Raw genomic sequence first — 22,382 nt, forward strand, 5'->3', positions numbered from 1 at the left:
AGCTCACATACACACTGACACACAGACAGGAACGCGCACGCACGCACACACACACACACACACACACACACACAAAATAGACGATCTACAAGCTCACGTCACTACATTTACACACACACACACACACACACACACACACAAACACAAACCACATATCAGCATTTTACCCTCTATCCTCAAGCTGCTGCTCTTGTAAATTTTGTATGTAGATCATATTCTTTGGACACGTATACTTCCCCAAGGAATAGACTTACCAAGAGTCCAAATTAATATGCACATGTTCAGTCAATCTCCCAAAAGACTGAAGCACATTAGAAAATACCTTGCAAACTAGCTTTCTGTTTCTAATCTGTCTAAACGTGCCCTAATTTACAGTACACAATTTTTTGGGTTTTGAAAATGTAGCGTGTAAACTTTTGTATTAAATCCTTTGTATTGGAAGCCATATACTGTATACTGTACATACATACTACACAACCTTTAGCCCTTCACTTTTGCAGCTCTAATGTAGATGGTACAGTGTCAGAGAGGTTGTCTGAGGTGCTGCTGCAGATGACTTGCCTCTTGATATTCTTGCTCCAGTGCCCAATCTCCCAATGGTGGATTTTAATCCGACCTCACCAGGACTTCACAGTCACATGGAGGCTTATTCAGCTAATCCATGCTGGGGAAAATAACACAAAGACGTCCAGCCAAAAAGGCTTCAACCCAGCAGACAGAATCAAGGCAACTATGACTCATTTACAGTGTGTGATGCCAGGGTATATTGTGGATGTTCACATTAGAAGATGCAATCACCACATAGCATTATGTGCAGGGTCAGGGATATTTTGTTAGCTGTGTGTTAGGTGATGCCTAATGTATGTGTCTTTGTTAGGGATATAACATTAATTGGGACATGGCTACCTGCTTTCCCATGCATTGCTAATACTGAACCCCTTGGGCCCACCTAAAAAGCCAACACCTATTGCCAGATTTAACACATGGTCTATCTCCACACACAGTTCCAAAGCACAGGGCACAGCATGTGCCCTGTGTCAACACTTCAGCACTTTGCATGGCATCAGATGCGAGGCACTTCTTACTACTGTAAAATGCATACATGACAAATCAGGAGTTCAATTACAGACATTTTTGGGTTTTTCTCTTGTAATTGAACTTGAAATCAAGCATTAAGTGAAGTTTGTTTGTTTGTAGCCCCCTGCATGGTAGGTAACACTTAGGAAGTGGTTACTCTTATATTTCCTTGTTTACATTGTTTATTAGAAGTGATTGTTTTGTAAGCAGTTTTCTTATCCCTCTACCCCACAGTATGTTACTGACATCCACCCTTTCCTCTTGCATATCACTCTATTTTCCTTTCATTGATTTGTACAGATGAATTAAAGTTTCATAGGAAAACTGCTTTACCATTGTTTATTTCAATAGTACTTCTGAATAAATCCATGTCTGGTAAGACATCCACACAATTATTCATCAGTCTTTGGGAATAAGAAAGTGGGTACAGTCCAGGGATTCAGAGGGTAGACCTTCTGTTAAAAGATATAAGCAGTCTGGCCCTATGAAACAGTGAGAGCATTTGGCTGAGAACATAGTAAAGCTCTATAATACCATACTTAAATAAGACACACAGATACAACATGATAACAGCTAAGGATAATTTACAATTTGTCATACAACAATCACACAAAAATGACATGTTTTCAACAGGAAAAAGTTGAAGCCGCGTCATTTTAGTTGTCAAGGGGGTCGTGCAACAATAAATTAGCCTCTAATGTGAAAACACTGTACACAAGTTTCATCACATGACAAGTACCATCTTTTTAAAAATAGAAAATACAAAAAGAAAAACGGAAGCTCTTCAGGATAAGTTGACATAAATAAAATTAATTCTCTCTTTTTTGTTACTTATTAAGCAGTTCATCGTGAAATGATGCAAAGGCATGGTGGCGTGCAGTGATCCCCTTTTCAATCATGTCTTCTCATTTGAAGGGCCAATCCGAGTGGGGACTCGATCTCCTAATGTGCCCACTTGCAGCTTTCACTTGTTCTTGCTATCTATGAAAGCAGTCCTTTATTTTTCTTTAGATCAGCTTGCTTCCAGCCTGGGAGAGAGTTGTACTCATCTCTCTTCATTTCCAAAATAGTCTGAAACATAATTACATACATAATTTGTAGAAGCAAAACATTGCACAAGTTATTCATTTAAACATCCATGTTTGTATATATATACATATTGTCCATGCCTTACCCCTTATCCCTAAACTTCTTTGCCCTTTTTTACTATTTAAAAAAATAATAATAATAAAATAAATACTTCAAATAACATGCTGTGAGCTTGTAGATCAGCTATTTGAAATATTAAAAAATAAATAAAGGGCAAAGAAGTTTAGGGGTAAGGCATGGACAGACATGAACTATCAGAATTAGTAATGTCTTAACGCTGCAGCCTTGTGGTTGACAGATGTAATTGCAGTGCTACCTGGAAGTCCTCATCTGACAGGTAGATCTCCAGGCACTGGGGGTCCACCCCTGCAGGTAAGGGGCTTCGCAGCAGCTCCTCCAGGAGGTACTGCGTCTTAGTAAGCTGGGTCAAGGCATCCTGCACCAATGTGAGCTTGGCCTGTCCCGCTTCCCCCTGGAACACAAGTTGATGTACAATACAGACACGGAGAGGAATGGAGGAAGATATTGGCGCTGTTGGGTGGAAACCTTTCAGGTACAAATAAACCATTTGTTTACAGGTAAAGGAAAAAAAACCTGGGACGCAATAGATCAAATCTATTATTTAGACATAAGGTTTCATTTGTTTTCATAGATATTTTAAAGAACCCACAGACAGACCTAACCAGTTCCAACCCGGAATAGTGTACTTTTTCCAAAATAGCAAAAATAGACGATCTACAAGCTCACAGCGTCTCACTACATTTTCGCTACTATAGCGTGAGACTGTAAAAAATAGGGTTTTCATTTATGAAGAATTATAATTAAACATGGGAGATACAAGGTTTCTGCCCAACAACAACATAAGAGGTTAAGCCCTGATGGCAACAGTCTAGTAGGTCGGGCATGGCTTATTGTCGGTATCAGCCGGTAACACGCGGGAGTCTGTCCCCGTTACAATGCGCTAGACCCCTGGGAGATGGACTGCTGACTGGGAGATGGACTGCTGACTGGGAGATGGACTGCTGAGGTGGAGCGCCACACCTACCATCAGCTCCCAGTACTTGCTGCACGACTTGCCAAGCCGTGCTACTCATACGCTGAGTTGGCGGTGCCCGGAATCGAACCCATGACCTTGCGGTACAAAGGCGAGAGCTCTACCGACTGAGCTACCCGGGCACGTCTAGGAACATGTTGTGTACCTGCATTAGTGTGGATGGTTTGTACCTGTGAATTGGGCTGAGGCCTCCTCTCCCAGTGGGGAAATACATTAGTGAAGGTCAGGGGTTCTGATCCCTCCGAGATGAGGTAGGCCTGAGGTGGACGCCTTGGGTTCATCTCTGGAGGAAAAGAATGAACAGCTAATAAACAACATTTGTAAACACAACATATCAATGAACAAAACCAAATTTGACACCAGGAGGACATAGAGCAGGGGTCTTCAACAGGCGGTCCGGGACCCCTAGGGGGTCCTCAGAGTTACTACAGGGGGTCCTCCAAATCTTTGTGATTTTTTTATATTAAGCGTTTGTACCCTAGCTTCCATATTCTGAGAACTTTAGCCAAAAATAGCAGATCTACAAGCTCACGACGCCTTGCGCTTGAGGAGAAAAAGAGCAGACTAAGTACAGAGTGAAAGGTCAAGTTTATTAAGTATTGACGGTTCAAGTGGTTAAATATCTAAAAACACAAATTGACATGAATCCAAAATACACCAATGATTGTGCTGTCAAACAATGAAACTATATGGAATCTATGAGAAGGTTGTGGGGGTCCCTGCTTCATCTCTCTCTCAACTAAGCGGTCCTCCTCGGCCTGAAAACGTTGAAGACCCCTGACATAGAGCCTTCGTACTACAGTACTCCTCACATGCACCCAACACTCTTTGCTGACAGGTGCCACCCCAGCCCGTAGGATTACATGCAGTGACAAATTTCACCAACCCCGCCCGGCTTCCCTCCCCTGAACATGGGCCAATTGTGTTCATGTAAACACTTGACAAAGCCGGACGCACAACGGTGGACTTGAACCCACAACCTCCGCAGTGGTGGGCAAGAACTTTAGCACTGCGCCACCCGAGCGCTTCTTGTTTTAAGTTTTTTGAACATGTCCTCATTCAAGCACCTGCTGTCATACATCCTGCAAGGACCTGAGAGAGCTCAGCACTCAGCCAATCTCATCTCACCACCTTCTGCATGAGGGGCATTATAGGCCCACAATAAGCGAGCAACGGCCCTTCCCTCACCTTTGCAGTACTGGAGTACAGTTTGCATGGCACACTTCCTTTCATTATCCCAAAGGCTGCAGGCCGAACCGCCACTCTCCGCTTCCTCAGGCTGACCTCTCTGCCACAGATATACCTCCAGGCGGTTATCTAACAGGAACAAGGCTGCCGGGAGAGACACAGGAGAATATTGAACAGGCTAGTTTAGTAGTTCTAAACTTCTGTCCTGGGATCAGTGATCACAGAGCTGTGGGCTAATGCTCACTTTCATTCTGGCCTTGTGTTGGGACTAATTGAGACCCAGGAGACGTGGTGAACGCGAGCAATTAGGAATGATAGAAGACTAGAGGGAGTCTAAGTTGTCAGGACCCCTGACTGACAGGATAAAATAGAATAAGCTTAACTATATGGAGGATTAAGGTAGATTTACTAAAGTACTGTACTGTAATTTTACTACTTTAAAGGTCTTTGCACATGTTTTTTCGGCAGAATATCGGAGCACGTAAATAAAAAAGATTTATCTCACATTGTGTCAATCACGTTTGCACACTGCCGCCCGTTTCGTATTTATTTTCGGACCAGGGTTTTTTTTTTTTCGATTTTCGCAACTGTCACCACTGGGTCCCTTGCTCTCTCTCTCCTCTCTCTCCTTGGCCTGAAAATGTTTTTTTGCGGATTTCAGATTTCCAAAACGCAACGGAAAAACGCAGCAGTGTACAACCAGCTTTTGTTCCGTTTGTTGATAATTTCCACTTCTACTCTACTACATCCCAGAGGCACATATTGCACTTTTTACTCCACTACAATTATTTGAAAACGTAGTTTTAGTTTTTCAAAAAACTAAAACTCACGTTTCAGATTTTACATTATTAGATTATAGAAGACCTATTTTATACTTTGGCTATTAAAAAATAGACTCACAACATGTTGACGCATTGTGAACTTGTAGATCAGCTATTTTCAAATGGTAGATCTGCTGTTTTGAAACAATTATGAAACATCTTCAAAAATGTGTATTTTGATGCCAATATTTTTGTACTTTAACTCAGGTAAAATGTTACTTTTCTATATTGTGGTATTGTTACTTTTACAGGGTTCCCACACATCTTTACCAATTAATTTCCATAACTTTTCCAAGACTTTTCCAGAATATTTAACCCGATTTCCAGGACTATATAACAATAATTCAGCTCAATAACGAGTCGCTTACTCCTATGTGCAAATAATCATATTTCAACTGGGGACCCAGCCGATCTACATGCCCTAGCCGATCTACATGCTCACAACGCCTCGCAATCTGCTATTTTCACAATTTCTGCCTCTAATATGAGACAATTTGGCCAATGTTTAATATGTCATTTCAGAGGTATTAACAAAATCAATAACCAAAGACAATGCATAGCTATTTTCTCCAGGACCTTCCAGGACCCTTGATTTCCCCCAATTCCAAAACTTTTCCAGTGCTGGAAAAATATTTTTCTAATTTCAAAATATTTCCAGGAATTTCATGACTGTGGGAACCCTGCTTTCACTTCTTCCACCACTGACAGTGGGATAGAGTATGTGTGTGTGTTTTTATTTGTGTGAACATACAGTACATGTGAATGCTTGTCTGATGCTCACCTGGTTGTGGTACAGAGTACAGACTCTCCTGGACGAAGGGCATCGCCATGACAACCCCCGGCAAGCGGGCTGGGCTCAGAAATTCCACACCTTGGAAGACTCCGGACTGAATGCTCAGATGGAAGAGACGCGGAGTAAAGTTATATTTGCCTGGATCTGAGAAGAAAAAAAAAACACAAATACACAGTAAAATATGGTGTGAAATATACCCATAATTATTCATAATAATTTGATATGATGGCAGAAAAGGTCATTCACTCAAATTACTTAATTTCTAATTACACTCCCCATGAAGCCTTGAATTCATGGAGATGTTTTGTTTTTTGTCACATTCCGAAGCCAATAACTTGATGACCGGGTCATCGGTCAAATGGAGACTCTGTAGGAGACACTTTGAGGGTCTATTAGACTCACGCAAAAGATTGGCTTAGGAGTGTGACAAAAACAAAAAAATGTCCAGGAATTCAAGGCTTCGTGGTGTAATTGATAGAAAATAAGTACTTTTTTGGTTGAACCACTCAGTTAAGTTAATCTTATGTGAAATCCTGTTGTGTGAACTGCATTTGTATGGACAGTGAAAAGTGTTTAGTGTACCTTGTAACATGCAGTCATAGGCCTTTCTGTCTTGTTGTCCAAGAGCATTCCAGAACTCTGCAGGCTCAGAGCCTTCCTCTACCTCCTGCACCGTCACAGGACTGCCAGTGACAAGACCCAACTCTGGCGGGCATCTAAGACACACATGCATATCCATATATATCCACTGTAGATTAATTTCACACAGATGCCATTTCACGTAACATTTTACATCCTAACATAGGATCAAGGGTTGTGATTTTGCTCCTGCCAACCAGTGGTCAAATAACACAGAAGTCACACCAATGTCAAAGTGTTTATATTCTGCATACAGTTGATCAGATGCCAATCCAAACAGAGACTTACGTGTGAGTGAGCCGCTCCACTGCCCGTTTGCTGACCTCTCTGGAGCTTGAGTGGGCTTTGCAACCATGCCACAGGTACAGCACCCCCTGCTGGCAATTGAGCAGAATGACAGAGCCTCTAGAACGGAGACCAGCGCAACAACAGTCCACCTCCAACAGAGAGCCTTCCTCGGGAAGCTCTCCTCGCACAGAGAAGAGACGCCATTCTGCTAGCGTGAGAGAGGAAGATTTGAATAACCAAAAAAAACACATGATAAAAGGGTGTGTGGGCTGGAGATACAGTTGACACACTCAACCAAACAGTACTGCATATAGAGCTGTTCTGCTGTACCTGTTTTAGGGGAGGCATCCTCTCGTCTGCCTTTGTGAATGACCAGACCACCTTGGAAAAGCTGCAGGAAACACGGTGGCTCCTTCCCCTGAGGTACCACCACCTGCAACAAAAACAACATAATACAAAAGACCATAAACAACATGAATACTATAAACAGAATGGTAGTCTGACTCTACAGCACAGGGCAATATATGCTCCTTCCAAAGTCAGAACCTTTCTTCGGAAAAGGACGTCTACAAATTGATGTCTTTCCGAACTTTTTCTCAGAATGTACCCCCAGATGTCTTGGGAAGTTCGGAGAGGATTGGCAAGCCAGGGATCATGGATTGGCCTTTCGTCTTCTTAAAGACTCCCTGTTTGATCTGATGCCATCAGGCAGAAGGTATAGATCGATAAAGTCAGGAACAAGCAGGTTTAGTAACAGCTTCTATCCCGCAGCGGTAGTTACACTGAATGCTGCTAAGAAACGTTGATCTGATGAACATACATGTTTGATGGTGCTGTTTGGGTTAAGTGCAATATGAGTTTGTGCAATAACAGCTGTTTTTATTTACATGTTTGTCTATGCTGTGCATGCTAAGTGCAATAGGGGTTGTGCAATGACGGGAAGTATAGTTCTGTGTTTGTTTTGTTTTATTGTTTTAGATATTTTTTTGAGTTATTGTAGTGATGAACTGATCGTTTGGCACTTTTAATTTCGTTGTACTTGTGACAATGACAATAAAGATCTATTCTAATGGCACATATAGATGAAGGTAAACGAGTTTCATTGCAAAGTGTAACCACTTTTACATTTACAAAACATCAACATTTTATTGAACCGAATGATCTATTTTCCACCGGTGACATAGTTTTCCTACTTATTGCAACATGGTCTGGATTGCAGCTTATAAATTATCTTTAATAATCTAACAGCCTGTTTAAAATTGAAGCACTGTGGCTAAACTTACTGTACCTGTCTTTCCTCACAGTTATTTAAAGCCATGGACAGGAAGGCAGCAGTGCCCCGCCCACTGACAGTGGAGTGACGACCCCGCCAGAGGAAGAGGACCGTCTTTCCTTTCTCAGGAGCACTGTTCTGTACATCAGAGCTGCACAGCTTACCTACAGTAACATAGACAAAGATCATCATTACCTACAGTACTAACCGGTAATTGCCCACAGCTGGGGTGCTACTAGCGTGACACACTCACTCACTCACTCACTCACTCACTCACTCACTGACGGACAGACATGAGCAGCAGTTTTTCATAGTAACTGCAACCTGACGGTCGCAAAACAAAGCACATCATTACCTAGCGTACCAAGATCCTCATTACCTACAGTGGCTTAGAGACAAACATCATCATTACTAAGAGTAATAAGAACATTATTACCTACAGTACCAAGAACATCATTGTGGGCTCGCTGAAAGGCGACACCAGTATGTTATACCAAAATGTTATAATGTAGGTCAAGGTTATTCCCCTCAAAACAATGACAGTACAAAAGCTCACTGAAAGCATATGTTCTCCCAGGCCAGTATGTTCTCCCAAATCTTTATATACTATAAGTTATTCTCCTCAAAAAACTGTCCGACAGGCAGGGCCTTTAGCCAATGAGGGAGCAGCGAGCCCACACTGTTTCGTAGGAACAGTATTTCTAGTTACCGAGTACCTCAGACACAAAGAACATCATTACCTACAGTACCACAGAGACAAAGCATAGCCTTACACTGAGTGGATGAGAACCCACTGGTCATTGAAATTAAAGGTCAAAACTCTCTAGTGTGTGGGTAAGTATAGAACACAGGTATGACCATAAGCGTTCCTGTTGTTTACGTGTGTGTGTGTGTGTGTGTGTGTGTGTGTGTGTGTGTGTGTGTGTGTGTGTGTGTGTGTGTGTGTGTGTGTGTGTGTGTGTGTGTCTCACCAGCAGAATCAACGTCGTACGTCCAGCGGATCACATAGGAATCGCCCTCATAGAGCTGTCCTCTGCCCTCGACAGGAACCTCACTATCATCAAATTCCTGGACGTGCCACGTGTCTACAGCAACCGTTTTCAGCGCCGTCTGACGGCCGTCGTCCAGTGTGACAGCTCCGTGGCCCCGCTGGACGTTGAGCCCATCCAGGGCATCGTCAACAGAGCCGCCCCTTACCAGGCCCTGGCCTGACACCAGCGTCTTAGCATCGCAAGGAGACAGAAACTCTGACTGAGGAGGTGACACAGGAACAGAAAGCTGGTCTGGGGTGACTGGTGCTGAAAGTGCTGGTGCTGAAAGTGCAGTCACAGTTTCCTGTGAAAAAAACTGCAGAGAGAGAGAGAGAGAGACAGACAGACAGAGATTTTATTTTTTTATTGCATTTTTATAGTGCTTTTCCAAGTGCTCAAAGCGCTTTACAATGGTTTCATGGGAGGTGAATCGGCCAACAGTCGAGGCCAGCGTCCTCACTTCCCACATTTACACAGCAAGGTTGGCAAGCTGACACCGACCAACTTATTGGAGGCAATGTGGGGTTCAGTGTCTTGCCCAAGGACACTTCGACACGTGGGCAGGAGGAGTTGGGATTCAAACCACCGACCCACAGATCATTGGACGACCTGCTCTACCTCCTGAGGCTGAGCCACAGCCGCCCCAATTTTTAGTAAATTATTTCAGTAAATTAAGATCCATCTCTGATATGCTATATAATATTATGTGTGAACGGTGTGAACTATGTGTGAAGACTCAAGTTCTCTGACAAACCTGCATGTCCTTCATAGGTTCCTCTATGGTTGCAGTCCTCGCTGGCCAGTCGAGGAACTTCTTTCTGAAAAGAGCGGTCTCATTGTTCTCTGAAATGCAGCCAAAAAGGGCCCAGGTTGGACGGCCCTCTCCCCGCCTTTAGGAGAAAACAAATCATGCCGTATATGAAGACCTTCCCCTCACTAACTCCCATACAGTCAAGACTTAGTTTCACAGTATTTTTAATTTTGGATAGTTCTACTAATGTGGGAGAAAACAAATGTTAATATTCCATATGTTTAGATATATTACATCAAAAAGTATTCACACGGTTCAAACTATATTTCCAAATCATTTAATATATGATAGATTGGCCAGCCCTACAGTTTATGCAATTAAGACTACGGCTACGGTATATGCTGCTCTTTTATCGTTTTAATGTGTGTGGACTTGTGTATCTATTATTTTACCTGTTCCCTGCCTTGCCTTTCCATTCTCACTGCTTCTTCTGTCTTCTCAGAATTAAAATTACCTGTAAATTGTTTCTCTAACACTTGATGGAATGTTAGCTGCACATATTGCTACTATAGATAAAGCTAGATAGCTATTCAGTATAAATGCCCTGGCTGTGGTGCGTAAATGTCATTTGTAAAATAAAGAGGGCTTTTAACCTCCATTACCCTGAATGTTTAGCTATAGTATGTTCTTGTCGAGGCCGCATCTGCTGGCAGTGGTCTGACCCCTCCAGTATAGCTGACTTAATCAATTTTAGTCACAATCACAAGTTAAACTCAAAACAAAATCCCACAGGAACAAATATGAGGCATTGCCAAATCTGTTAGCTTAGGTTTCTAATAAACAAACTATTTAATTTTCTTTCTATGAAAAGCTAACAATTTAAGACCAATGAAATGACCAATTTTCCTTTTTTTTACATTTTAAGGCCTTCATTTTGCCTTATATTGTTTAAATGCTCTTTCAGAATGTTTTGTAACCTGGATATTCTGTTCTTGTCTAGCTTTACACCACTGCAGTCATATGCTAAAATATACAGTTGTTGTATTGCAGTAGCGCTGAACAGTACAAACGTTTTAGTTTTGTTTTATTCATTGTGTAGTATGTACTTACAGCTGTATACTGGGGTTAGAGTGTGTGGGGTCCAGTGGGTTCACTCTACAGTTGCTGTAGTCATAGATTCCGCCCCACACCTGCTGCGCCAACTGTAGAGCTACTTTTCTGTTGCTAGAGGCAAGATCCTTTCCATGCCAAAGGTATACTTCACTGCCAAAGTCAAACAGCAGAGCCTGGATGCATGAAAACACAACCACAGAGACAGATGGACCATAAGACCTGAATTAACTGTTGTTTGTGTCATGAGCACATTTACACAGAACGCTAATATATTACGTGACGATGAAGCAACGTAAATTTCCCCCGCAAATAAAAGCATCGACCTGTATGAATGAGGCATCATTGAAATGAATGTTTGATGTGAAAAATTCACAGACATATTTTTGGATTGTTTATTTGTCATGCTCCCAGTGTGTAAGGACCTTTATACACAAATAGCTGAATGACAGTAGGAGGACACAGGGACCTCTACAATATATACAGCATCATCCAATATATTCATTACCAAAAAAGCAAGTGCTCTACATTTGCTGTATACATAGTGTAGTTGAATCAGGAGGGGTCTCACCTCAGATGAAGCCAATAGTGAGACACTGGGTATTGAAGCCCAGGCCTGTTCTTGGGGCACCAGTCTGTTCTCTACCAGCCTGTACACACAGTTTGACTCCACTACACCACTCTCATACAGTTCATCCTCCTCCGGTGGACCCGCACCTGCGGACATCAGCACACACTGAACCAGTCGATACATTCCAAAAATACACTTCTGACAACCTAATTCAGTGCAATTCTGCTTATTGTCATCAGCGGTACACATCAGTATCTCTAAAGTCATGTTATCAACATGGATCTGTCCCATTTCCCATATTCCCTCCTGATTGGCTACCATTGCCTTCTAAAGTTTGTGTATACGACCTGACTGTCGCTTATCTCCCGATTAGGGAGTCTTACTGGTCATCATATGGAACAGAGCCATATACAGCTAAATCAGCAGTGTCATCAAGGAAGTACAGTACAACATTGTAATATAAAAACAGGGACAAAATTTACAATTTATAAAAACAGGGATAGAATTAATACACAAGCACTTCTGACAAGCTAATCAGAAAGTGAAAGTCTTTTGGGCTTTAAGCCAAGTTCAGACCAAATATATGCCACAACTCAAGACAAAACCATCTAAAGCCCGATTTATACCCACAATGTGTCACATCATCAACGTATTCTGAGCTTATATATCGTCACTGTCAGGCAGAAACCAAGTTCTGCTTATTTTCAGCATGCAACACAGTCGTACGACGGCGCATAGATTATAGTTATACCATGTAACTTTTTTTATAAAACAAATCTTAAAATTGTCCTAACTGTTAAATCGCTCAAGTTTTAGAACCCCCACTCCGTTATTTTCAGCTTCTAAAGCCTTCTCTTTATATGTTTTCTATGATCCCTACCGGGGACCGGTTTTCGCGGAAAAATTGCGTCATCACACTACCGGCCAATCACAGCGAGGGTTATACACTGCCGGCCAATCACAGCACATCTTGAAGTGGGGTCGCTATGGCGGCCATATTTGTAGTCGCCCGTGTGTAAAGGTAATCTCGCCTACCAGGCAGGGTGAAGTAGTCCGTTTCTCCGGAATGCCTGAACGCACAGGAACAAGGGACCCCTCTAAAGATAGCTCTCGGCGATGTGGAGGCAGACGCGGGAGTGTGAAGGTACGAAAAACGGCCGAAAGACCCGGACGCGACCGCGGTTTGCTATAGGGCTACTGACCACTAGTTGAGCATCTTACACAGTATAGCTTTAAGCATCAGAATGTTGCGGGGGAAACTCGCAGCTGTCTGAATTACAATTATAGAACATAAAAGATGAATGTACGTCTAGGTAGGAGAACTGGTAAGGTGGACTGTAGTCAGGCCTCACCTCTGTACTGTGTCCTTCCTCCCAGAAGCTCCCAGAACTCTGCAGCCTGGCTTGAGTCTGAGTTCAGCCCCTCCTCCAGATGGAGGACCTGTGAGGCCTGGCAGCCCAGATCACTCTGCTTCTGAATGGACATGGCCAGCTCTGAGGCCTGGAGAACAGCAATGTGTTTGAAATGCTATCACCACTCAAACACATGTATGAGTGCTGCGTATGGCCAAAACTTTAACCACCGTGATGAAAACAATTCACTTTTTGTAAACAGCAAAGTTATTTTCATTATGTACATTTTCAGTACTAAGCACTGTCACTGTCCTGAGGCACTACACATTCTGCATACTATTTGTGTGAATTACCTTTTTATTGTAAGTCACTCTGGATAAAAGCGTCTGCTAAATGCCTACATTTAATTGTCACTAATATTTATTAAATGTATTTAATACTGCTTAATTCTATAACCTGTACATTGTATGTCCATTGTCTCCCTCTCTCAGTGGAGATAGTAGGGAATTTAAGCAAGGACGGCTACGGCAGTCCACTCCGGTAACCGGAAATGGATCAGTGCTCGATAGATAAACCTGCTTGCCGTCGCAGGCTCGCAGCCCATCCTACTCCGGCAGAAACTGCCTTTCCATGTAGTGTCTACAATGTCATGAACAGGTGCTGCATAGACATGTCATCATGGGAACCAAAGAGTTCAGTAAAAGGGGTGGGAACCCGTCGCCGACGGCTGTTTGCTCAATGATTTTGACTGCTACAGCGATTGCGTCATAGCAGCTGTGCTTCTGCCAAGCGGAGCCATCCTAATAATCGTCCTGGCTTAAATTCATTAATGTCCAAACTACCACCAAGATGGTGGCTCTACAATATGCAGCCTTTTTTGTTACCATCGCGCTCTGACTTTCTGGTCAAAATAACGGTTTATTAATTAAAAGTCCCAGATTGAAGCTTCACAGAGAGCTTGAGTAATTTACACTGGTATGGTACTGTAGTTAGCTTATGCATACCATGTTAGCATGACATTACCGCTGTTCCGAGTCAAAGTGTCTCTGTGGTACCTTTTCTTTCTCTGGGCCGTTGGCAAACTCTCCACTCCACAGGATGCAATGGTCAGGAGTGACCAGCAGGAAGCAGTCACCACTGTTCAGTGACAGTGCTGAGGGCTCCACCAGCCGTACCTGCACTTGTCGCCTACCTGTCGCCACAGGAAACACACACAAAGAGATAAGACAAAAGAGATGCAGTACAATACATATGCGCCAATGAACCATACAACCATAAACACACACACACACACACACACACACACACACACACACACACACACACACACACACACACACACACACACAGTGTTAATTAAATTCTGAGGGCTGTATTTTGATTGTCTTAAGTACCAGCTCTTACTGTATGCCTGAACTTAAAGGCCTGTCCATTCTGTCTCTAACCACCAAACCTTTCGTCTGAGAGTTCTGACTTTCCGACGTGCTGCTTTCCCAACTCTAATTCGGGGTAATGCTTTTCAGAAGCAAGTGACGTCATTTTGTAGTTGAACCGCACCTTTCCGGCGAAAGGTTTGGTGGTCTGAGACAGTATGGACTTGCCTTTCAGTTAAGGCATAAGATGGTACTTAAGAGAATGAAAATAGAGCCCTTAGACTTAGAGTTACAGATGAATAACTTAACACTGAGGTAAACACACACATAAACACAAACACACACACATGCTGACCTTTGAAGTGAATGAGCATGCGGCTGCTGAAGGGAGGGTGGGCGTTGTTATTTACTGCATCTGAGGATGTCTTGCTGTCTGTGCTGGCCTGCCTGGAGGGATTCTTACACTCTGGAGATCGGATCAAACCCGAGCAAAGATGGTGGAAGCCAAAGAAAAAGGGAATAATGTCAGATGGAGAGAAGGTGAAGATTACATCGAAGGCCAGTCCACACCAACTTAACTCTTTGCAACAATACCGTTTTGGAGACCGTTGAAGTGGTCTGGACTGACCAGTTGCAGACTGGTGCCACTTGGGGATAATGGTTGCAAGTAGTTGAAAAAATCACACCCAATGTGAAGTGAGCGGTGGTCGTGCTTGCATAACGTCTTCAGACTAGGATATAGGTCTAGGATGTAATTGGTGATGTAATACAGGCTACGCACACACACATTGCTATGGGAAAACGCTGAGGAAAAAGTGGCTACAGACTAGGATGTAATTGGTGATATAATACAGGCTACACACACACACACACACACACACACATTGCTATGGCAAAACGTTGAGGAAAAACACATTGCTATGGTCAAAACGCTGAGGAAAAGTGGCTACAGACACACGCACAGCCACTCTATGGAGCGGTTTACCACCGCTCAAAAAGTTGCAGGTGCAAAGAGTTGCAAGGAGTTGCATTGGTGTGCACTGGCCTTTATGGTAGGGGGAAAAGCTACACTGTAAAATTACTCCTGTTCATTTATTCATTTGTAATGCAAATCAAGTGGAGGGTTTTTGTGTGTACTTGTAGACATTTTGACTCACTGTTCTCCGCTTGTATCCTGCTGTTTTCTTCAGGATCTATCCTTTCGCCCATGTAGTCCTGTCTGATGTCCTCCCTGGCTGCCAGGGCCCGTAGAGGGTTCCTGGAACCTTGGGTCCTCCGGGATGGACGCACCGCCCGCCTGTGCTCTGCTACAGCTGAGGTCAGTCTGCAAACACAGGAGACGAGACACAGAGAGGTTTGTCAAAGTATAACCCATCAAAACATGATGTGTTAGGTTCTTCACAGTTGGTTAATCAATAATAGTATCTACATCATTAGTCTTCAAGAGTCCTCAGAGTTACTACAGGGGGTCCTCCAAATCTTTGAGAGATAAATCTCCTGTGTTATATTAACCACTTGAACCCTAGCGTCCATATTCTGAGAACTTCAGCCAAAAATAGCAGATCTACAAGCTCACAACGCCTCGCGCTGCGAGGCGCTGAGAGCTTGTAGATCTTCTATTTTTGGATAAGAGCTTTGGTGTAGAGGGGAAAAAGAGCGGAGTTAAAGTTCAAGTTTATTAAGTATTGACGGTTCAAGTGGTTAAATGGAAAACTATATGGAATCTATGATAAGGTTGTGGGGGTCCCTGCTTCATCTCTCTCTCAACTAAGGGGTCCTTGGCCTGAAAATGTTGAAGACCCCTGATCTACATCATTACTAGAACATAAATGTTGTAATGTCTGTGTGAAAACAAAGGCTCACATGGGTGTGTTGGTCTGACAGAGGACACTTAGATCCTGCTGCTGCTCAGTTGTAGCACCCTCCCCGGAGGAAGCAGGGACACAGGTCGAGGGAGGCGACTGTTCTCCAAAGAAACAGCCAAATGGCTCTTCTGTAGTCACCACCTCCTTCAGCTCAGGGCCACTGTGGGAAGCAGCTGGGGCTGGGGGAAAAACAGAGGATTATTTCCATTCAAGACTCAACAAGAGAAGCATACAATCAAAGCTATAGATAAATGGTTGTCAACAATAATCACATATTACTTGTGTTGGCAACACAGCGTAATCCCATTTCTGTAAAAGCACACACACACTACTGATCCTGTGTGTCAGGGAGAGTCATGTTTGTATAATGTTTTTGAAATCATACCTTCCGCTCCACCCTCCATCCCAGCCTGTTTGGCAATCTCTGTGAAGTGAACAACACAACAACAGTTCAGAGATTAACCAGAAACATAGAAATAAAATACGAATAAAGAGTAGATGCTATATGCAGTGTTCACTTAACCACTTAAACCAGGGGTCTTCAACAGGGGGTCCGGGACCCCTAGGGGGTCCTCAGAGTTACTACAGGTGGTCCTCCAAATATTTGTGACTTTATAATATTAAGCACTTGTACCCTAACGTCCATATTCTGTGAACTTTAGCCAAAAATAGCCGATCTACAAACTCATAACGCCTTGTGCTGCGAGGCGTTGTGAGCTTGTAGATCGGCTATTTTCGGCTAAGAAGTTTGGTGTAGAGGAGAAAAAGAGCAGATTAAGTACAGAGTGAAAGGTCAAGTTTATTAAGTATTGACGGTTCAAGTGGTTAAATATCTGAAAACACAAATTGACACAAATCCAAAATACACTGATGATTGTGCTGTCAAACAATGAAACTATATGGAATCTATGAGAAGGTTGTGGGGATCCCTGCTTCATCTCTCCCTCAACTAAGGGGTCCTCGGCCTGAAAACATTGAAGACCCCTGACATAAACTCTATATACTTTGTTGACCGGTATCCCTCAGGAGACCCCTCCCCACCACCAACACAAAAATAGAAAGCTACAGGCTCAGAATACATCACAAGCCCCCCCGTTTCCCCCCTTCACTAGACCTCTTCACCAAAAATATAAATGGGGTTGAAGTGGTTACTGTATTTGACAGTGTATATAGATTAACCCTACACTAACCTTCATGTGGACAAGCTGTTGCTCCTGGGGAGGGTCTGTTGTCATGAGAGTCAGCTGTCCCATTTCCTTCTGATTCTGGAGACAAACACAAGACAAAGACATGAACAGGGAATCAGAGGACACACAAAGAAGCAAAAACATTTTCTTTTTTAGAAAACTTAGAGTGGAAGCGATAAGCAACACAGAGAAATAAGAATCAAATGTGAAAGAAAGAGTGACATCATAGACCTCTGCTATCACAGTCCACAGTAAACCAACAGGAATTGAGTTCTGTGTGTGAAACAGTGTAAAGGCCTGTCCATAGCATCTCCGAAATGTTCGGTGAGTTGCGATTTCCGACATGCAAATTTACGAACTCTCATTCGATGTAATGCTTCGCGAGTGATGTCATTTTGTAGTCGAACCGGACCTTTTGACCGAAAATTTCGGTTTCGATCAAAGTATGGACAGGCCTTAAGAACATGACATGATATACTGACGTTCTTGCAGTCAGACCATCAGGCTGTAGCAAACAGACAACAGGGTTCCCACACATTTTTACCAATTAATTTCCAAAACTTTTCCAGAATATTTAACCCAATTTCCAGGACTATATAACAATAATTCAGCTCAATAACAGGTCGCTTACTCCTATGCGCAATGCCCAAAGACAGGTAGTGTATGCCAGTGGTTCTCAACCTTTTCAGGCCGCCCGTGACCCCCGAAATAATCATGTTTTAACTGGGGACCCGGCACCCTGACGAGCACTGAGAGTTGAGGAATTTTGTACAACACGGTTCTATTGTGAAAATAGCAGATCTACATGCTCACAACGCCTCGCGTTGCGAGGCGTTGTGAGCATGTAGATCGGCTATTCACAATTTCTGCCTCTAATATTTGGACAATTTGAAAAAAAAAACAGAGAGTCTATAATAGACATAAAGGTCACCTCTGTTGGCCATGTGTCCAGCCATGGTTAACCGGGTTACATCATGTGCCGCCCCTCTCTCCCTGGACCTTTCATGTTCCTCAGCCTCCTGCTGAGCCACTGTGGTCCCCGGCTGTTCCTCCTCAGCTGCCTGAGCCTGGAGGACAAGCACAGAAAAAGATCAGTCAGGACAAGTGGTTCTCAACCTCTGGGTCAGGACCCCCAGGGAGGTCCCCACATGATTTTGGGGGGTTACCCAGATGACAGTAAAGTGACAATTTAAAAAAGTCACTGCATCATAGGTAATCAACAAACTATACAGTAAAAACAAACATTGTGGAACCGAGCCAACTAAATGCAATGTCTCAACTCCTACAATTCCAAGTGCTTGTCAGGGTGGGGGGTCCCCAGTTCAAATATGATTATATTGAGTCGGGGGGTCATGGACTGAAAAGGTTGAGAACCACTGAATTAGGATAATGGACTAACTGGAGGACAGCATCTACTCTGTGCTGCTCTGCTTCTTAGTGGGGTAAACCCAGTGGTGTAACTAAAGTACATGTACTTTTTTGAGGTATTTGTACTTTACTTGAAATTTCAAATTTCCAATACTTTTACTTCTACTCCACTACATCTCGGATCCAAATATTTGACTTTTACTCCACTACATTTATTTGAAAACTTTAGTTACTAGTTACTTTGCAGATATACATTATAATATTATAAAACATACACAAATCACTTATTTGAAAATAGCCGATCTAAAAGCTCACAACGCTCTCACAACGTCGCATTGTGAGCTTGTAGATCTGCTATTTTCAAACATTCAGTATTTTACTCTTGGTTCTTTTTTGATACACTTTCATACTTATTTTTTAACTCATAAAGAATATTTCTATATTGCAGTATTGTTATTTTCCCTGAAGTAATATATGTGAGTACTTTTTCCACCACTGGGTAAAGCTCAGAATGTAAGTGTGTGTGCGGAAGAGGCCATTTAGTGGCTGGGAGGATGACCTTCTGTCTCCACTGAGGCTGAGCCTGGCTCTGGGTAGGAGAAGAGACCTCCTGGGCCTCGAAGGACATGTTAGTCTGAGGAGGGAGACAGAACACAATGGGATATTAACAGAGATAGAGCAAAGCATTAGCATGAGTTAGGAGAATTAGTATGAGGAGAATTGGGATGAGACCGTAAGAGAGAGTGATTAGAGCTGGGCAATAAATCCTCCAATATAATCTATATATTTTAATGAACAAGGAAAAATACACTAATATAACTTTCTGTCCAGGGAAATTCATATGTTTTAAATAGTTAAAATATTTGTATTTTCAACTAATCATAAAGAGTAGGGTAAAATTATTCAATAATAATTTCATCTCCATCTATCTTTTGTAAGTAATTATACATAAAAGATAGAGGCAGAATAACAAAGGAAGTTTATAGAAAATCTGATAATATTGAGCCATATCAATGTTAAGTCCAGATTGTCATAGGTCATATTGCCCAGTAGGATTATAACAGACAACAACAATAAGACAAAAAAAAAACACAAATGTTTCATGTAAGACGTACATTTTCAAACCAAACACACTTTTCAGAAGTGGAAAAATCAAGACTCATCTGTCATAACTCACTCAATCTATCAAAACTCACAACCGCAGTGGCCAGTATGACAAGACAAAAACTTTCGAAACTCTCCACCGCATACAAGACACTGCATACCAGATGCCATATTCAATGCAGAGGGCACCATGCACGGACTGGCCCAAATATATGCACGGCACTCTCACATTTACCTGATTGAAACACATGATATACTGAGGTGTACAGCTAGAATAGACAGAGGCAAAGACAGGCTCCTAGGGAAGTAAAAGGGAGAAGGGGATGAACCTCTTGCAAAGTACTCCTGAAAGCTTCACTTTTTGTTGGAGTCTTGTTTTTTGACCATTAAAGGATAGGTTTGGTGATTTTAGACACACATATACATACATATCGTCGTTGTCGGGTGAAAACCTTGTATGTCCAAAACCGCTCATTTCGTATTTATCATTTAAAAAATGAACTAAACTAGTGAAAACAGCCGATCTACAAGCACACAACGCCTCGTACCGCGAGGCGTTGTGTGCTTGTAGATCTGCTGTTTTCACTACTTTTGTGCGACGGTCTTGTATGATGAAGCAGGGCTTTACTTTACGAAAAAACATACAAATTTGAAACTTGGAGATACGAGGTTTCTGCCCGACAGTGACGATATACATATACAGTACATATACACATATATACACAGGAATATGTACATATATACATACGTGAGTGTGTGTGTCTGTTTGTGTGTATATATACAGTACTATATACATATACACGTATATATACACACACATACTGTATAACATACCTGTAATACTTGGACCCGCAGAGAATATTTACTACAGTCAGCTGTCATTAAAAATAGAGAGCTCCTGTTTCAGTAAATGCAGCTCCAGCCTCATAGATTAGCATTACAGTCAACGACCTTTAATCACTCCCAGGGTCAAATAAAGGCTGGGTATGTGATAAAGGTATAAAATCACCAAACATACCCATTCATATTTAAACAGATATTTCTTTGTTCGCATTTCCATACAGTATGGTGAGAATACTAATCTACAGCAGCAGTATATCATTGTGACTTACCCAGCACTGGGGGAGGACAGTGTCATCGTGAGGAAATTCATTGTCCTCCTACATAGGGCAGTATTGGTAGCAAGACGAAGAAGGGAAACAGATATCATTAAGTGGTAAGGGGCCTGGCTTTGTGTATAAAAATAAACAGAAATAATAAAGCACAAGTATGAGTAAACGTATAGTCTATTTGCAAGTTGAGGGTCATCAGGGTGATAACAACCAACCACTTATAAACAGCCAATATGCTTTAGCATTTCAATTCTTTCTGAGCCAGTCCGTTTGATCCAAGTATTATCACCAACCAAGCTTGACATTATCTCTAAGTAACATAAGGTCGATCTCAAAAGACTTAACACAAACCAACAGCAGGGCTCAGATAGGCGTCTACTGTATATCTGTTTCAACTGAATCACAATTACGCGAAGGAAAATTTTACTCAATAACCTCCAACACAGCCAATATCACATACACATTGTTTTAGATTAGGTCTTCAACGGGGGGTCCGGGACCCCTAGTGGTCCTCCAAATCTTTGAGTGATAGAAACTTTTTTTCCTCCTTTTCTATATTAACCACTTGAAACCTAGCATCGGTCCATATTCTGAGAACTTTAGCCAAAAATAGCAGATCTACAAGCTCACAATGCCTCGCACTGCGATGCATTGTGAGCTTGTAGATCGGCTATTTTTGGCAGAGAGCTTTGATGTAGAGGGGTAAAAGAGCAGACTAAGTACAGAGTGAAAGGTCAAGTTTATTAAGTATTGACAAATCAAGTGGTTAAATATCTGAAAACACAAATTGACATGAATCCAAAATACACTGATGATTGTGCTGTCAAACAATGGAATCTATGAACAGGTTGTGGGGGTCCCTGCTGCATCTCTCTCTCGCTCAACTAAGGGGTCCTTGGCCTGAAAACGTTGAAGACCCCTGCTCTACAACTCTCCATCTCTCGCTTTCTCTTTCTTTCTCTCTGTCTCTCTGTCTCTCTGTCTCTCTCTCTCTCTCTCTCTCTCTCTCTCTCTGCTGACAGTCTGATACCCACTGGCTCCAGCCACGTCTTTCAGAGGATTAGAGAGTATGGAGAAGAGAGACAGCCTTTTCCCAAACCACTTCACTGGCCTGACTGAACTTGAGCCTCCCACAGAGCAACCTCTCTGGTCTGCAGCTGTGACTTTCAGGCAAAGACTGGATTTAGCCCGCTGAGATTCTGACGGTACAAATTAATGACATTAAAGAGAAGCAGTGTTGAACAAAACTAGCAACTGCAAAAAAATGGCGAGCTTAGTGTGAAATCCCTTCTACACGTCCGTAAAGTCCCATTCAATCCCTGGAGTTTAGTCACTG

The 22,382-nt window shown here is 42.5% G+C and overlaps 1 protein-coding gene across 1 annotated transcript in view; it reads right to left on the minus strand.

The window, feature by feature from the left end:
* Positions 1–2,058: 2,058 nt before the first annotated feature.
* The window catches only part of svilc (supervillin c), a gene marked incomplete at both ends in the record, with an annotated part of 31,921 nt that continues 11,597 nt past the window's right edge, over positions 2,059–22,382 (minus strand). The window contains 23 exons of the mRNA XM_080723282.1: positions 2,059–2,148; positions 2,483–2,638; positions 3,391–3,503; positions 4,409–4,552; positions 6,011–6,166; positions 6,605–6,738; positions 6,950–7,157; positions 7,280–7,382; positions 8,238–8,386; positions 9,194–9,535; positions 10,004–10,143; positions 11,115–11,290; positions 11,686–11,831; positions 13,038–13,185; positions 14,093–14,229; positions 14,766–14,876; positions 15,568–15,734; positions 16,274–16,454; positions 16,661–16,699; positions 17,466–17,540; positions 18,394–18,529; positions 19,390–19,464; positions 20,170–20,232. Coding sequence (XP_080579408.1) covers positions 2,059–2,148; positions 2,483–2,638; positions 3,391–3,503; positions 4,409–4,552; positions 6,011–6,166; positions 6,605–6,738; positions 6,950–7,157; positions 7,280–7,382; positions 8,238–8,386; positions 9,194–9,535; positions 10,004–10,143; positions 11,115–11,290; positions 11,686–11,831; positions 13,038–13,185; positions 14,093–14,229; positions 14,766–14,876; positions 15,568–15,734; positions 16,274–16,454; positions 16,661–16,699; positions 17,466–17,540; positions 18,394–18,529; positions 19,390–19,464; positions 20,170–20,232 — 3,189 coding nt within the window. The remainder of the gene's footprint in view (positions 2,149–2,482; positions 2,639–3,390; positions 3,504–4,408; positions 4,553–6,010; positions 6,167–6,604; positions 6,739–6,949; positions 7,158–7,279; positions 7,383–8,237; positions 8,387–9,193; positions 9,536–10,003; positions 10,144–11,114; positions 11,291–11,685; positions 11,832–13,037; positions 13,186–14,092; positions 14,230–14,765; positions 14,877–15,567; positions 15,735–16,273; positions 16,455–16,660; positions 16,700–17,465; positions 17,541–18,393; positions 18,530–19,389; positions 19,465–20,169; positions 20,233–22,382) is intronic.

This window comes from Nannobrachium achirus, assembly GCF_963921795.1.
Source record: "Nannobrachium achirus genome assembly, chromosome: 4".
Classification (NCBI taxonomy): domain Eukaryota; kingdom Metazoa; phylum Chordata; class Actinopteri; order Myctophiformes; family Myctophidae; genus Nannobrachium; species Nannobrachium achirus.